The sequence below is a fragment of the Vulpes vulpes genome, chromosome 14 (assembly GCF_048418805.1).
Source record: "Vulpes vulpes isolate BD-2025 chromosome 14, VulVul3, whole genome shotgun sequence".
Lineage (NCBI taxonomy): Eukaryota > Metazoa > Chordata > Mammalia > Carnivora > Canidae > Vulpes > Vulpes vulpes.
In genome coordinates, this window is record NC_132793.1 from 114,404,917 (window position 1) to 114,421,527 (window position 16,611).

The following is a 16,611-nucleotide window of genomic DNA, read 5'->3' on the forward strand; positions in this document are numbered from 1 at the left end:
GAGAGTCTACGAGAAAGCCAATGTTATTCTCTCCAACCCACAATCCTCAGATCCCCAGATGAGAAATCCTCCACAGAGAAGAAGGCCAGGACAGTCATCTCCCTCAGCACACACTGCAACCAGGTTTCAATCTATGGCTCAGGTCTCCTAAAGCAGTTTGTGATTCCAGAAGTGGCTCCAAATTTGTGTCACAAACACCCCCACCCCCACCCCAGGAGACCTGGTTGTTTTGTTTTGCTTTTGAGAGAGAGAGAGAGAGAGAGAGAGAGAGAGAGAGAGAGGTGAGAGGGTAGGGGCAGAGGGAGAGAGAGTATCCTGAGCAGGCTCCACACTCAGCACAGAGCCCAACATGGGGGTTGATCTCACAACCCCAAGATCATGACCTGAGCTGAAATCAAGAGTCAGACTCTTAACCGACTGAGCCACCAGGTACCTGAAGACACGCGCTTTCTTAACTATTTAGTCTCTGCAGTGAAGGAACCAAAATTATCACCACAATCATCATTAATTTTCACCAACATAGTGGTTGACGTTGAGCAGGTTACTAATAACCTTTTGCCTCCATTTCTGGTATGTGGCATATGAGTTAGAGTAGTTTCTACCTCCATCACACAGGTCCTCACACACACACAGTATTCAATTCCTATCAGCCACTGGTGGTACCAATCATAGTAGCATGCAGAGCTCAAAATTACCCAAATGCGAATCTTTTATCTGACCCAGGGATCTCCTACCGTAGTGCAGTTTCTGACTCCCAGGCAAGCTTCGCCTATTTGGTTTCTCAGAGAAGATGGAAACAAGCAATAATTTCAGCCCTCAGATAAAACCCTCTCCACTCCATACAGGAAAGGCACCCTGCCTCCTACACCATAGGCTGTCTCTTGTTAATCAGCTGCACATACATATACACACAGGAATATACACAGAGCCTCAATGACATCGAAGAAAGGGTATCTTAGCAGCTATTATAAGACTCTTCCTTGTGAAAGATGTTGCATTTTTTGTTTTAGAAGAAACAGTGGACAAAATATTTCAGCTAAGGGGTGAGGCTGCAAGGAGCAAGTACAACTAAAAATAGATGCTTGCTCTGCTGCCTTCCAAAAAAGATAGATTTTTCTGGTTGTGGGAACTTTGTTTTTGTTGAACTCCCTGGGGTCTTGGCTCTATAAATCCAAGGACACAACCTGGGAAGAAGAATTTGCTCTGCTTAATAAAGAGATGAAGAATTTGGAGTTCCCCCAAAGAAAACCTAGCAGGTAAATCCCCAGACAGAGGCTTCACCTTGGATACATAAAGGAGAGGGTGAGTCCCAGAAGTGATGGGGATTCAGTGAATGAGACTTTCTCTAGGATTGAGATAGATGGTGAGAGAGTGCTTCTATCTGCTGGTAGCCTGAAGCAGGGTGAGAGAAAGACCAAATGGATCAAAGTGAAATCCAAAAGACCTATATTGGGCCCAAATTAAAATAGATTTAATGAGGTCTTTGCACCTTAACTAATCAACAACAATGTATCAATTACTGCTATGGTAGTTTATCCGTTCCAAGAGGCACATTCTTTTTCACGCTTTAATACCTTTGCAGTCAGGATTCACCTTACAACTAATGGGGTATTAATAGTAATTGACAATTTGTGTGTTTTTCTTTCTTTCTTAGAGGTAAGGAGAAGCATGGTGTGTCTTACAATCAGAGTTTTTGGAATGTGGTAGTTTCTTCGATAGATGTGCCAATGACTCCAACTCTCCAGACCACGATTCACAAATACTGGCATTATCATAGTCCTCAGGGTTACCAGGGTAGATCCTGGGCAGCTAAGACAAGCTCTGTTAATTTTTCATTTAAACTGACATCTCCCAGAGTTCAGAGAGTTCTTATCTGATCCCTAACATGTGATGGAGCACAGAGCAGAGGCAAATTTAATTTTACCTGACACCTTTGCCACAGGCTGATTAGCCAGCTGACAATGTGCTTTGATTAACTCACTGGGTCATAAATATTTTGATTCTTTCCATTTTTGGATTACCACAGGAAAGGCAACTTGGAGCACCGCTCCACTATAAATGAGGAATTTTAAATCCACTTATTATATTCTCTCTCTGCCAAACTCACTGTCCGTTCTTCCCATTCAGTTAAGGAAACATACATGATTTTTCTTTCACATTTGTCTTCTCAAAGAAGAGATTTGAGCTTTCTGATTTCATCTCAGCCTGGTGGAGACTCTGGAGAGAAAACATCCAACACAAGGTCTTCTGTAGACGAAGGAGCACAGCCCCAGGAGACCCTTCTTCAACAGTAAAACAGACTTTAAGTAAAAACTCCAAGACACACAGCACAGATACCCAGCACACCTACAATCACTCACACACTCACTTCTACACATGCTCACACACACATTTCTTGTTAAGGATCACAATTTTTGCATCTAGATAGACTTAGAGACAAAACACCCAGCATGCGTAGTTAAGAGAACTGCTGGCATCTGTAATGCAGTAACATTAACTAGAATCATTCATGCACAAAGGCTTAAAAGATGACTAACAGAGAAAGGGCGCTACAAGAATTTTCACTGAACCTTGTAGCTTGGGTGAAAGAGACTTCATCAATAATAGCCAGACTCCTCAATCATTCAGTATGTCCCAGGCACTCATGCACAATATCATTAACACCCAAGACGATCCTATAAGGAAGGTTCCATGGTCCAAGAGAAAATGTCATGAGCCTGAGGTCATAAGATCAGCAAGCACTAGGGCAGAGTGTCAGACCCAGGACCATCGACTTCCAAGGTGCCACCTCTCTCCCTTTGCCAGGTTGCTTCTCATTGTCAGCCATCATCTCCTTTCTCCAGCCCTTGAAAGAGTTTTCCTGTTCTCTCAGTTAGTTCTGCTTCTCAGAATGAGACTACATTGGCAGCATCGCCAATCTCCAGGTGGTGAGTAACCTTCCTGCTTTGCATCTAACCTTGTGTTCCCCATTCAGTGCTGACAGGTAGGAGCAGTGCCTCCTTTCTGAAAATGTCACCGAGCCATCTTCAAGGAAAAAAGGCGATGCTGACATTCTACTTTTCCTGTGACTCCCTGGAGAACGTTTAATCCCAATGACCTTGTGGCTATTTAAAAAGAGCCAATCCCCAGACCTTGTCAGTTGGTGACAGCCAGCATTTTGTCTAATGGGCCCGAGGGTGGGCACAGTTTGCAGTGGGGAAGGGTAACATCTGGCTGGTGTTTAAAAAGCAAATGCGGTTTCTCAATGATTATTATTCATCAACAGTATTCAAAGGCATGTTTTGTCTGCATTGTTCTTTATAGAGAAAAACAAATCCCAAGCACAGATACTCAAAAATCTACATTGTTTTTATGATGAGCTAGCAAGAGGCTGCTTTCTACTCAAAATCAGAGGAACTCCAGTTTGGTTTTTATGACACCAAAAATTGAATATTACGGTATTATTGAGAAATATTAAAGCATAATAGCCATGGACATTAATAACTACCACTTAATAAGCAAGGCAGTGACCTTGGTGATTTGCATTTTCCCATCATCTCCTCATAATAACTTTCTTTGTGTGAAAGGATTTCCCATTTTACAGATGAAAAACTGAGACTAAGTCAGAGACCTAGGATGGGACTCCACTCTGAGAAATGTTTGCCAGCTGCCTATGACAAGGTTAGTATAGAAACTATGCTAACTTTAGCAACTTTTACAGGCATTTAACACTGCCATGACAACCAAGCAACAGCTCATTTTTTTTCTAGTATTTTGTTTTTTACTTTTTTTATTGTACAAAAGTATCAGTCTACAATGGATTGGAAATTAAATAACAATTTGTCCTTCACCACAGATGGTTTTGAAGCACTGTTCCAAAAAAAAACTCTTGCTCTGGAAGGATGGTCAAATTGGTAGGGAAAAAAATAGATTAAAATAATTCTCATTTGCCATTTAATGATTAGTCATCCTTCATCGAAGTGGCTAGGGTGTCTGATGGGGCCCCAGTATCTGCATTATTTGACACCCTACTAAAGATATAAGGTCTGGGAAAGGGGCATTTGTAGTCCTTATTGTTCACTAGTCTGGTACTAAAGAGATGTTTCACAAACATTGGTGAGTGTGTGAACAAGTGAATAGCTTCTAATGGAGACACATGCTTAGAGGCATTTTCTTCCACATTCCCACCTACCCTCAAGATTTTACCTATGTCAATAGGTTGAAGATTCCCAGGAGCTTTCATCCTGGTAGGTAAGAAAAGCAGATAAATAAAAAAAGGTAGAGATGATTATGAAAGTCTAGTGAAGGATGGAAGCTGAGCGTGGAAAGCAAGGATTGGCCCCTCAAAGATGGCGACATCCTGATCCCCAGAACTATGAACATGTTGGGTTACATGGTAAAGGAAGGATAAGGTCAATGATGGAATTAAGGCTGCTAATCAGCTGATTTAAGATAGAGAGATTGTCCTGGGTTGTCTGGCTGAGCCCTGTGTATTATAGGGCCCTTCAAAGTAGAGGAAGGAAGAATGCTGAAGGAAGAAGAGTCTAGGTAGAAGAATTGAGTGTTGGGCCTCGGGGGGAGGACATGCTTTGGCATGTTCCAGGAGCAGAAAGAAGGACTGAGTAGCTGAGCTGAGGAAGTGAGAGGGACCAAAGGAGATAAGGCTGGAGAGAGAAGTGAACAGAGGTCCATGAGGGTCTGGGAGGCCACCGCAGGGCACTGGGATTTATCCTATGAAGCAGTAGACTTCCATAAAAGTATAAGCAGGGGGATAACACAATACAATAATGAGCCGGGGTTTTATAATCTCCTGGACACTTCACAAGGAGCCCAGACTCAACCAAGTTGATTCAACTTAACACTGAAGTCATCATCTCACATACATCCCAAGTCAGTGATACTGAGATTCACCAAGTCATCCACCCAGAATCCTGAGTTAGCTGAAACTTCTCCTTCCCAACCAAACTCATCAATTTCTCCTCCTAAGCAGTTACCCATACACATTCTCTATGTCATGTCCATGCATTAGGGAAGAAGATCTCATAACTACCCCCTAGCTGGAGGCCTTGCCTTTGCCACTGTCCAGTTCTAACTGTCCTCTGCCCTGCAGCAAAGCTATGTGCCCAAAGGCAAACCTGGCCATTCCCTGCTTTAAACCCTACAAAGGCTACCTACAGTCCACAAGATGACATCTAACTCCTAGAGTCTGCACAAGGGTGAGGCAAGTGAGACACTTTTCCCGGGAACAAAATTTAAGGGGGTGCCAAAATAGTAATCAAGATGAATATCATGGGCAGCCCAGGTAGCTCACCAGTTTAGCACTGCCTTCAGCCCAGGGCATGATCCTGGAGATCCAGGATCAAGTCCTGCATCGGGCTCCCTGCATGGAGCCTGCTTCTCCCTCTGCCTGTGTCTCTGCCTCTCTCTCTCTGTGTGTCTCTCATGAATAAATAAAATCTTTTTTAAAAAAAGATGAATAACATATAAATAACTTTAATGCAATATAATTTACAAAACAAAAAAAAACTTCGCATGTCTGAAGTATATAATTCAATAGTTTGGTATATTTACAATACTGTACAACCATTACCATATTATAATTTTAGAACAGTTTTATCATCCCCAATAGTGGCCTTGTACCTGTTAGCAGTCACTTTCCAGCACCTTTGCCACTTGGTCCAGGCCCAAACAATCAGTAATCTACATTGTATCTCTATATATTTGCCTATTCTGGACATTTCATAGAATGGAATTACAAAGCATGTGGTCTTTAGTGACTGGTCTCCTTCACATAGCATTTTTCAAGGGTCATCTGTGTCGCCAAGGATCAGTAGTTCATTTTTTTATGGCCATATATTATTGCATTGTTTGGATATGACACATTTTATTGATTCTTTCTGCAGCCAATAGATATCTAAGGGTTTCTATCTTTTGGCTACAATGAATACTACTGTCAATACTCATGTGCAAGTTTTGTGTGGACATATGTTTTCATTTCTTCTGGGAGAATACCTACATATGGAATTGCTAGATCACATATCTCTATGCTTGACTTTGTGAGGAGCTGACAATCCGTTTTTCAAACTGGCTATATACCATTTTACATTACCACCAACAACATAGGAGGATTGCACTTTTTCCGCATCCCCACCAAAATTTATAATATTCTTTTTTTATGATAGTCACTCTAGTGAGTGTGAAGTACTACCGTATTGTGGTTTGGGTTTCCATTTCCCAAATGACTAAGAATGCTGAGCATCATTTCATGTGATTATTAGCTATCCATAAATTCTCTTTGGAGAAATGCCTACTGAAATCATTTGCCCAATTTTTAATTAGGTTACTTGTCCCTTTATAATTGAATTATAAGTTTCCTTATATATTTTAGATACAAGTCCCTTATTAAGTTTATGATTTGCGCATATTTTCTCTCTGTCTTTGAGTTATCCTTTTCCTTTCTTGTTGGTATTCTTAAAAGCACAACAGTTTGAAGTCTCACTTATAATCTTTTCTTGGATTGCTTATGGTTTTGGTGTCATGTCCAAGAAATCGTTGCTTAACCCAAGAACATGAAGATTGATTCTGGTATTTCCCTCTGGGAGTTTAATAGTTTCAGTCCTTACATTTAGGACTATGATGTACTTGCAGCTAATGTTTGTGTATGGTGTAATGGAGGGGTCCAACTTCATTCTTTTGCATGTGGATACAGAGTTGTCCCAGAAATGATTGTTGAAGAGGCAAATAATATTTTAATGCAATAAAAACAAGATAAATAACAATCTGTGCTGAGCCATATCAGATCCTGAGGCAAAAAGGAAAAAATCAGTAATACTGACACATTATTATTTAAAATTTTGATAGTTTTATCTTGATTACTTAGTTTTTAGAGCCTCTTTAAATTCAGCATCTGAAGTAGATGCTTCACTCACTCACCTTCATCACAGTCCTGATGACTCCTAAGCTTAGCCTGTGAAAACTTCCCCACGCTCCCTCCTACCTGCTCTTTGAACCACCTGCATCTTGGCCCACCATGCCTCAGTTTTATCATCAAAATACAGTTTTGTTCATGCAGATTTTTTCAAATACAGATTTGACCATGCTGTGTCTCATTTATATCACACTGTTCCCTTGGCTTGGAACATGTTTCTCACTCTCCATTGCTTAGCTCTTCTCCATCCTACAAGATTGGGTACTAACCCCACCAGAAAGTCTTCCTTGAGCTTCCAATTGGGTTAAATTGCCTTCATCTGTGCTCCCACACTGCCTGGTCTTCCTACAACATACCACTTATCACACTTGTAATAATTACCTTGCCTTCTCTCCCCCTGGATCACATTCTTTGTTCCCTCTGTCCAACTATGTATTATCTAATGGAACATTCCCAGGTACTAGAACAGTGCCTAGAACACAATAAATGAAAAAATAGATGTTTAACAGTTCTTCTGATGGGAATATAGCAGGGAGAAAGTAATCCCATCTGCCTAAAGTGAACAGAGATTTTTTTCCTCCAGGAACCTTGAAGAAGGGTGAGAACTAAGTATCTGTTGCAGAAGTCTTGTCTGCTTGAAAGTGAGGCACCCCAAAGAGCTGTGCCCCACACAAGAGCTCCTTGATGACACTCCTATGATAGAAGCTAAGCCTCCCAAGAACTCATTAGAAGGTCAGTCTAGGTACAAGAGGATGATACATAAATTCATTAACAGGCTGGTTCTAGGGGCTCACAGGTGAGGCAGGGAAGTGGCTACCTCCAGAGAGCACTATAGTGAGCAAAAAATAAGGACAAACTCCCATTGAGATCATTCCATTTTATTCATTCATTCATTCATTCATTCACTAACCAAGAATCCTATAAATATCTATGAATCATCGTTTGCAGACTGTGCTGGGCCCCAAAATATAGGTGTCAAAGATCAGGCTCCTACTAAGATAAACTCAGAGTCAAGTAAACTGGCACAAACCTACTATATGCAGGTGAGATAGCAAAAAGATAAGGATTTTGACCACAAAGCCCTGCCTGCAGTCACCTTACTGGATTCTTCTGGTTGCCCACTGAATCCACACTCCATCTAGATAACCCCAAGATATGTCATGTTGCAAGAAACTTTTACAGGCCTTGGAAATCTTTTTGTCTCTTTAAGATGATTTGGTTGAGTTCTATTTTATTCTTTTATTTACTGATATTTTCTACAGCTACTAGGAAACAACGTTATTTCCTTTTTTTTCTAGAGCTGGGGTGCATCACCTTGCCCTTTCCTTTACTCTGAGGCTCCAGGGTGGCATGGGAAGAGGGAGTGACCTGGAAGGATTAAGCTCATTAAGGCTTCATTGCTGTCTACTCCCAGAAAACTTAAAGCCACTGTTTGCCAGGCATTTCTCTGGAGGAAAGGAACCTTCCCTGCTCTCCAAATCTGCTAACCTTTAAGGGTAGACTGCCAGATATCCTTAATCAGTGCCCTGCACTGGTCTAGCCTCCTGGGCGAGAATGTAAACAATCCCAAGGCATTGGTTTGACTCTTCCCCACGCCCCTCTTCCCTGGTGGGTGGCCATATGTATTCATTCACATGACCAAAGGGAATCCTCCTTCCATCCTCCATTTATTGATGTTCTTGTCACATCTCCCCTAGGAGCTCATTGTATCAGTCGAGATCTCAGTGAGAAACAGATGGTACTCTCATTTTAAGGTAATTTGAGAAGAATTTAATAAAGGACTATTTGCAAAGCTGGGATCAGGGTTTCAGGAGAGCACAAAGAACAGTCCAATACTATAGAGCTATGAAATCTAGTTGCCATTGTAGGTCTGAAGGTGTGGAGAGAAGGGTAAGAGGATTAGGAGCCAAGGGTCTGTGTGGAATGAAGCCCATAGCAAGGTCCCTGACCTTGGACAAAACTAGCCCGTGGCAGTCCTGTAGCAGTCCCATAGTAACAGAATAAATGCTACATGCCTGATTGCTTCTCTCCTTTCAAACTTCTGTTGTGCAACATTGGCCAGTTGTAAGTCAGTGAGCAAGGGAGCCCAGTGGTATTGTCTAAGGTGTTCAGCCTCCAAGGATATGGTAGAGTGAACTCAACCAAATCATCTTAAAGAGACAAAAAGATTTCCAAGGCCTGTAAAAGTTTCTTGCAACATGACATATCTTGGGGTTATCTAGATGTTTCCAGTGTGGGAACATTCACATTAGGAAGAAGTATATGGGGCACCTGGGCAGCTCAATTGGTTAGGCATGTGACTCTTGATTTCAGCTCAGCTCATGACCTCATAGTCATGGGGTTGAGCCCTGTGTCGGTCCCCATTCAGTGGGAAGTCTGCTTAGGATTCTGTTTCGCCCTCCACCCCTCCCCCCATTCTCTCTCTTTCTCTCTTTCAAATAAATAAATAAATACTTAAAAAGAAACAGAAAGAAAGAAAGAAGAAAGAAAGAAAAAAAGAAGAAAGAAAGAAAGAAAGAAAGAAAGAAAGAAAGAAAGAAAGAAAGAAAGAAAGAAGCATGCATCAGGCTCTTTCAACACAACATCACCAAGGGTCCAAATTATACTATTCACATCCCTCTTTCTGTTCCATCTCCCTCAAAAAACTTTAGTATTATTGGTTCCCCATGTTGTTTTCCTGTAAGGAAAAGGTTATCTGATGTTAAAATAAATACATTTGGCATCAGTTTTTATTATTCCTCAGTCTTCTATAAGCACTGTTAGCATGAGTTGTTCTCAAGTCCAGTGGGCTCTGGAGCATTTGGAGCATATGATTTCCCAAAGCCAAGGTCAAACCCCTGGGCTAGGGAGAAGTCATGAAGGTCAGTCCTGGGCAGAGGCCTCTTGGCACACATGCACACGTACACATGCGCGCACACACACACACACACACAATGGTACCTTGGTGAGCCCTGTCTCTCTCATCCCTTTCTTGCCAATTGATTGCTTGACCAAAATTCTTGACCTTACCTTAATCCATTTTCAATTCCATAGATTGACTTTGCCCCATTGTTCTTTTTGACTGAGTCTGTCAGTCACCGTATTTGCTACCTCTGTCAGACTAGAGTAATCCAGAAATTTGATAAACAGGCATGACCCAAGTGATTGATAAAAACGTTAAACAGGCAGCGTTCTTCAATCCCTTCCTGGTTACTTTTATTTTAAAACTCTGGTCTGTCTTTTTCCTTTGAAATGTAGAGCCCAGAATGAAATGCAAAATTATAGGTATGTAATTTGTGCAAGCGAATGTGGCTGTCACCTCCCTCACTTCAGCTCTGTGCTCTGACTGACAACAGGCCACAAAGTATCTCTCTACTCCAGCATGGGTCAAATTGCTACCAGTGAAAGTGCCTCAATGGTTCTTTATCCTGCTGATATTAAGTCATATCAGTCCATCTTGTTGGTTCTCTTTTGGACTCAAGCGTAGGCCATTTGATTTCTGTTTAATTCTGCTTCATTGTGCTTCAACTGTTGCTTCAGCATGTTGAAATCTACTGAGATCCTGGAACAATGGATCAGACACATTCCTTGACTTGTGTCTGACTCCCTAGCACCATCTTGTCTCTAGTTCTGTCTCTGTATTTTAATTCCAACAGTATAAACCACTTCTGGGTCTCCACACTGTCCTTCAGACTGGGAATTCACTGTGACCTCTTCAACACAGATAGTCTCAGATTAATACAAAGGCCCACACACCAGACTCTGACCCCCACTACTTCAGCACTGGTCAATGCTACTGAAGGCCCAGCAGTGAAAGGATCTTCTGAGGAGTCTCTGGGGCATGTGGGCAGGAGTTTGGGGTCCAGCCCTTTCTCCACACTTATAAGGCTATTTGAGCAGCACATGGTACAGCAGACTGAAAACACACTGGGAATCTGTCTGCCTCTCTATCTGTGGCAGAGCCTGTCACAGCTAGAGAGAGGCGGTTCATTACTCCCTTGCATCATTCTTTTCTTCTCCTAGGAACAGACTCCCTTTTTACCAAAGTACATATGACCACCTGGAATGAAGACAGTATTTCCAGCTCCTTCACAGCTGGGAGTGGTCATGAGACAAAGTTCTGACCAATGAGATGCAAGAGGTGTTATGAGAGGCTTTCGGGAAGGCCTATCTCTTTAGAGAGATAGGGTGAGTGATATTTTGTCCTTCCCTGCTTGTGCCCACTGCCTAGCTGGAATGTGGACACAATGACTGATTTCCATCCACTCGCTTTTCCTTCTTAGGACCATATAGTGAACTTGAAGTTAGAGGAGGCTCTAGGGGCTTGTGGAGGAGAAAGACTGAACCTTGGTCTCAAAGCCAACATCCCATCCCATCACCAAAGGCCTAGACCATCTCTACACAGCTTCTTTTATGGGAGAGGCAAAGAAGCTTTTGTTAACCTAAGCCCCTTTCCAGAAACTGCTTTCAGCTGTATTCAGCTAAAGTTATCTTCGCTGTTTGATTCTGGAAAAGGCTCCTGCTCTCTGATCCTGTTTCTCCAACTGCAAGATGAAAATGTCAATATGACACAGAGGAGAAAAGCACACTGGACACCCCATCCCTTCCCATTTTCTCAGCACATTCTCACTTGGCATCTGTCATAGGTCAAGCATTGACAACATGGTAGGAACACAAAGGCAAAAGATAAAAGGAATCTAGTCAATACAAGTTGTCTTATGATTATCTTTCTTACTCTTCCTTATTTTTATTTTTTCTCAATAAAAATGTACCAACGAACATGGTCCCTGCCTGGGACAGGCCCTGGGCCCAGGGCAAGTATATTCAGCAAACAATAATACAAAGACAACAAATATTTTTTCAGTATAAATATGTCACATGCCATCATTTTTTTATACTGAAAATGTATTCATTGTTTATCTAAAATTAAGATTTAACTGGATGTCTTGTGTTTTATCTGACAAGCTTCCCTGGGGCTACCACAGCGAATAAGACTCAAATATCTGGTTCTTCAAAGAGTGCCTTTCCTTGTGGAGGGGATGGCAAATAAGCCAGTGGGCAGCTCAGTATCATCACTGATGGTAGGGTTGAGCAACATGAAGAAAATAAAGCAGCTTCAGTGTTCACAGGTCGTCAGGGGAGCCCCCCCCCCACCCAAGTAGTTGACATTTCACCAGAATGTTGAAACGGAACCAGCCAAGCCCAAGAAGGCTAAGTCCAGGCTGAAGAGCCAGCAAAAGTCCTGAAGTAGGAACATATTTAGAATCCCAAGGCCAGTGTCATCAGTGCTGAGGAGGGAAAAGTGGACCTGAGTCAGGCCATGTAGAACCTGTAAGTGATAGAAAGGCAATTGATTTCATTTTAAGAATAATGGGACACCATCAAATTTTATATAGCAGGGGAGTGATAAGATCTAATTAATTTATTTATTTTACTTTTGTTAAGCACACTTAACATGAGATTTACCCTTTTAATAGCCTTTTAAGTGCACAGTACAGGATTGATATCTATACACACAATGTTGTAGAGCAGACCACTAGCACTTACTCATTCATCACAAGTGAAACTTTATGCCTGTGAATTATGCCTGCGAATTAGCAATTCCCATATTCCCTTCCAAACCCCTGGCATCCACCTTTCCACCCTTCACTTGCATGAGTTTGACTATTTAAGGCACCTCGGATAAGTGGAATCATGTAGTATTTGTCCTTCTGTGGCTGGCTTATTTCACTTCACTAATGACCTCAAAGTTCATCCATGTCATCACAAATGTCAGTATTTCCGTCTTTTAGTTCAGAGAGAACTTCCTGCCTGCTGGGTGGAGGTGACACGGGGCTGGAGGCATGGTGACAGCTGCAGAAAGAAGAGTGGGGAGGCTTTTCAGTATATATCTGAATTGATGGAGGCTTCAGCAGGGGCTGGTAGTATGGCTGGGGCTAATGACCCAACAGGTATGCATCTCCAAGACAGAACAGACAGGATTGGTAAATAAATTAACTAGGGGGCTGCAGGAAAGATGTGAATTCAATATGACTTCTAGGACTTAGTCCTGAGTAACTTAGAAGGCAGCATCTCACATCGCAGTTGGGGGCGCCGCTCCAGTGAGTGCAGGGTGGGGGGTAGGAAAGTAAGGAGTCTTGGCTTGGCTGGGTAATTTCCATTAAATATTCGAACGGAGAAATTGCCCATTCATGGTTGCTTTTATTACCCCCAATTTACATGAAGGAAAACTGCATGACACATATTCAAGTCTGTCCAGACACAGCTTGTTTCACTAGACCACATTATTTTAAACCTTTGCACCTGCAGAGGTGAGGCACACACTAAATGAGATCATAGATTTTTAAACTATAATGATTATGAATGTAGGACACTGTCTAAAGACAGGCCAGGGTGTCAAACCCACAGGGGTCAGGGTACAGATAAAATGTGCCCCGCTGTGCCGGGGAGCCGTGTCCACTGCATGCCAGGGTCAATCACATTTCCCAAGACAAGCTGTTCCAAAGCCAGGCTTCACACCATCACCTCTGAATCATTTACACCACCGTTGCTAAATAATTTACCTCTATGTAGATAAAATGGGTCCACAGGCTCCCCAAACATCGTGGGGCTGGTGCATAATTTACAGAGCAATGCTCAGCCTCCCCGTGCAGAGAGAACAATGAGGTTTGGCCACCTGCCAAAGTCGAGAAGGACATCAGCTGGAATAGATAGAAAAAGCAGCTCATGGAAGTGTGTCAGAGAAGCAAATGTACCTACTGAATCCTAGATTCCCAAGGCAAAAGCAAGGCGGGGAAATATGAAGGTTAGGCTGCCATCACTCAGGGGTTGAAGACAGGGAGAGGGAGCACGTGGTTAGCATGTGTTTTGGAAGTCTGAGTAAAATATTACCGATGCCACACTTTTCCTGATTGCTGAGACCCAATCAATCAATGTTGTTCTTTGCAAATCTGCATTGCCTCTGGCAAGAAACATATTTAGCAAATATCCAAGCATTTTGAGATGGATGAGAAATAACAGCATGTGTTTGGGAAAAGAATAATAGGAAGTGCAATTTTCTATGCCTGGAATTCTTTCCTCTCAACCCCTTAGGCACTGGAAAAATTCTCCTCCTTTTCTAAGTAGCATCTCAATGGTCACCTCCTCAGTCAGTTGAGCATCTGACTCTTGGTTGGTTTCAGCTCAGCTCATGATCTCAGGGGCGTTAGACCGAGCCCAGCATCAGGCTTCATGTTCAGTGAGGAGTCAAGATTCTCTCTCTTCCTCTGCCCCTCCCTGCATCTCTAAAATAAACAAATTTTAAAAAACGAAAAAAACCTACATTTTGTAAATGTTGGTCTCCTATACCAGACTGTGAGCTCCTTAGTGACAAGGATTCTGTTTAAATCTACAGTCCCAGGACACAATTGGGTCCTCACACACAGGTTAAATGTTTGTGGAATGAGTGAAGAAAACAAACAAGACAAATGCCATGACTTACAAAATCTTTTCCCCAACCATTGCATGGAGTATTGCTGCTTTGAAGATCAACATTACGTTAGAAGAGTATGTCAAAATGTGTATGAAAGGAAAAAATTCATAGAGATCACCCAGCATCTTCAGGAACCATACTACATGTTGTTCTATGTGAACTAATATCTCCATTTTTGACAACTTTCAGCTTCAGTCCTTTGAATTTGGCATCTGGTTGGTGCTATAATGACCTGACTCTTCATTGCATGCTTTGGTTCCTAAATCAGACAGGCATATTTTATTTTAAGAAAAAAAAGATTGATTTATTTTTTTGAGAGAGAGAACATGCTGAGGGGAGAGGAGAGAGAGAATTCCAAGCATATTCCATGCTGAGCACAGGGCTCCATCCCAGGACCCTAAGATCATGACCCAAGCCAAAACCAAGAGTCAGATGCTCAACAAACTATGCCACCCAAGCACACACACACACACACACACCCCAGATATATTTTCTATGTAAGTTTTCAGCCCTGTCACTTAGAAGCTGTGTGACCTTCGTTTAGTAAGTTAACTTCTCTGGGCTTTAGCTTCCTTATTTATAAAAAAGACAGATTAGTGGTATAGGAATATTAATAGTACCTACCTAATTGTGACGCTGTGAATATTAAATGAGATAATGCACATAAAGATCTTAGCACAGAACCTGACACATAGTAAGCATTAAATAAATATCGGCTATGCTTTCACTGCATTCCAAGACATGATTTATACTGTCTCTGTACATGCCTTCTATTACATCTATCAGCACTATATAACTTCAGCTTGGCTCTGAGATTTGCTGTCTGAGTACCTAAATCCCACAATGTGTTTGCCAACCCCAGGCTCCATCCTTGTGGTGTTGACTTCTTGCCTATCTCTGGAAATTTCTAAAGATCAGGATTAAAGATTTGAATTATCTCATTTATTTTTAGGCTACCAATCTATGCTACTTTGAATGAAACTCCTAACAAAGAATGGACCATATAAAGCCCTGGCTTACATCTGGGTTATTTCTACTTAATCCTAAAGATGTAATAACACTTAGAATTTAAATAGCATTTACTATACGCTTGACATTTTCCTAAGTGTTTTACATTTTGTCCTCAAAATAACCTATGCAATGCCAGCATAGTTCCATTTTGCATATGAGATATTGAGGCACAGAAAGGTATCCATTGTAGGAAGGTTGGGCTTGTCATACTGTGTTCAGGGAAGCTTGCTAATTGGGGCTAGGTAATAAGTTCACATCCATGGGAAAAGGAAAATATTATCACCACCAAACACATTATCACCCCCTAGTCTTTCCCAGTGTCAGACATCACAGAAGAGGTGGTTTCTGATAAACACAACCAAGCTTTATAAAGCAAAGCTTAGATGAGCAGAAAGGAAGGAATCTCATTTTCTTCTGAGCTCACTTTTAAGCTAAGATTTTGATATAGCTAAACACACTTAAAAGAAGGTAGGAGAAATTGACCTTTGTTTCAAGAAGTGTGTGGATGAGGGCAAAGCATGTAGACAGACTGAGAGGGACCCAAGACTGTGCCAGATAGCAGGTGTCTTATAAACCAAAATGCCAAGTATTACACTGCTGCTAGGGTTAATTCCTTCCTGTGATATGGGAGCCCTACTCTCCATTCTTGCCTGCCTCGGTTTTACTGTGGGGAATGACGGAGTGGATTTAGATCCACCTTGGACACATATGAAAGTAAGATCTACAGTTTCCGAAGATAGCCTGTTGGTAGCAGTAATCATGAAAAGTCCAAAGGGATGGGTGTGTCTTGGGGATGAGAAAGAACTCTCCCCTGCCTGTGGGAGCTCCCCCATCCATTACTATCTGAGGCAGATAATGATTAGATTTCATCAAAGGCTCTGGCGTATTTCTTTACCTGCCCAAAAGTGGGCTAGGCCCAGAGGAGAATGAAAATGGAGGCCCCTTTCAGCCAAACCTGGAGGCTGCTCTAGGTCAGCCAGCTGGGGTCCCAAGGGAAGAAAGGAAATAAATTAAACTCTTTCATCTGGAAAATAAATACCAAATGGCAAGTGATTGTGTGCACTGCATGGAAGGGAGGTTTAATTCTCTAATTATTGAGATAATTTCTAGTTTCCCCATGGAGATAAATGGCAAGTTGGTGGGGAGAGATAATCAGGGCATAAATACTGTGTTTCCTTGTCTTATCTTACTTAATGAAATAATAAAAATATTTCCTCTTAAGTACTTAGCTCCAGAAAAAAAA

General features: G+C 41.8%; 1 protein-coding gene across 1 annotated transcript in view; it reads right to left on the reverse strand.

The window, feature by feature from the left end:
• Positions 1-11,641: 11,641 nt before the first annotated feature.
• The window catches only part of LOC112919880 (uncharacterized), a 150,263-nt gene continuing 145,293 nt past the window's right edge, over positions 11,642-16,611 (reverse strand). The window contains exons 4-6 of the mRNA XM_072735177.1: positions 13,450-13,587; positions 12,564-12,739; positions 11,642-12,215 (exon numbers count right to left, since the gene is read on the reverse strand). Of these exons, the coding sequence (XP_072591278.1) occupies positions 12,680-12,739; positions 13,450-13,587 (198 nt within the window). The 3' untranslated portion in view covers positions 11,642-12,215; positions 12,564-12,679. The remainder of the gene's footprint in view (positions 12,216-12,563; positions 12,740-13,449; positions 13,588-16,611) is intronic.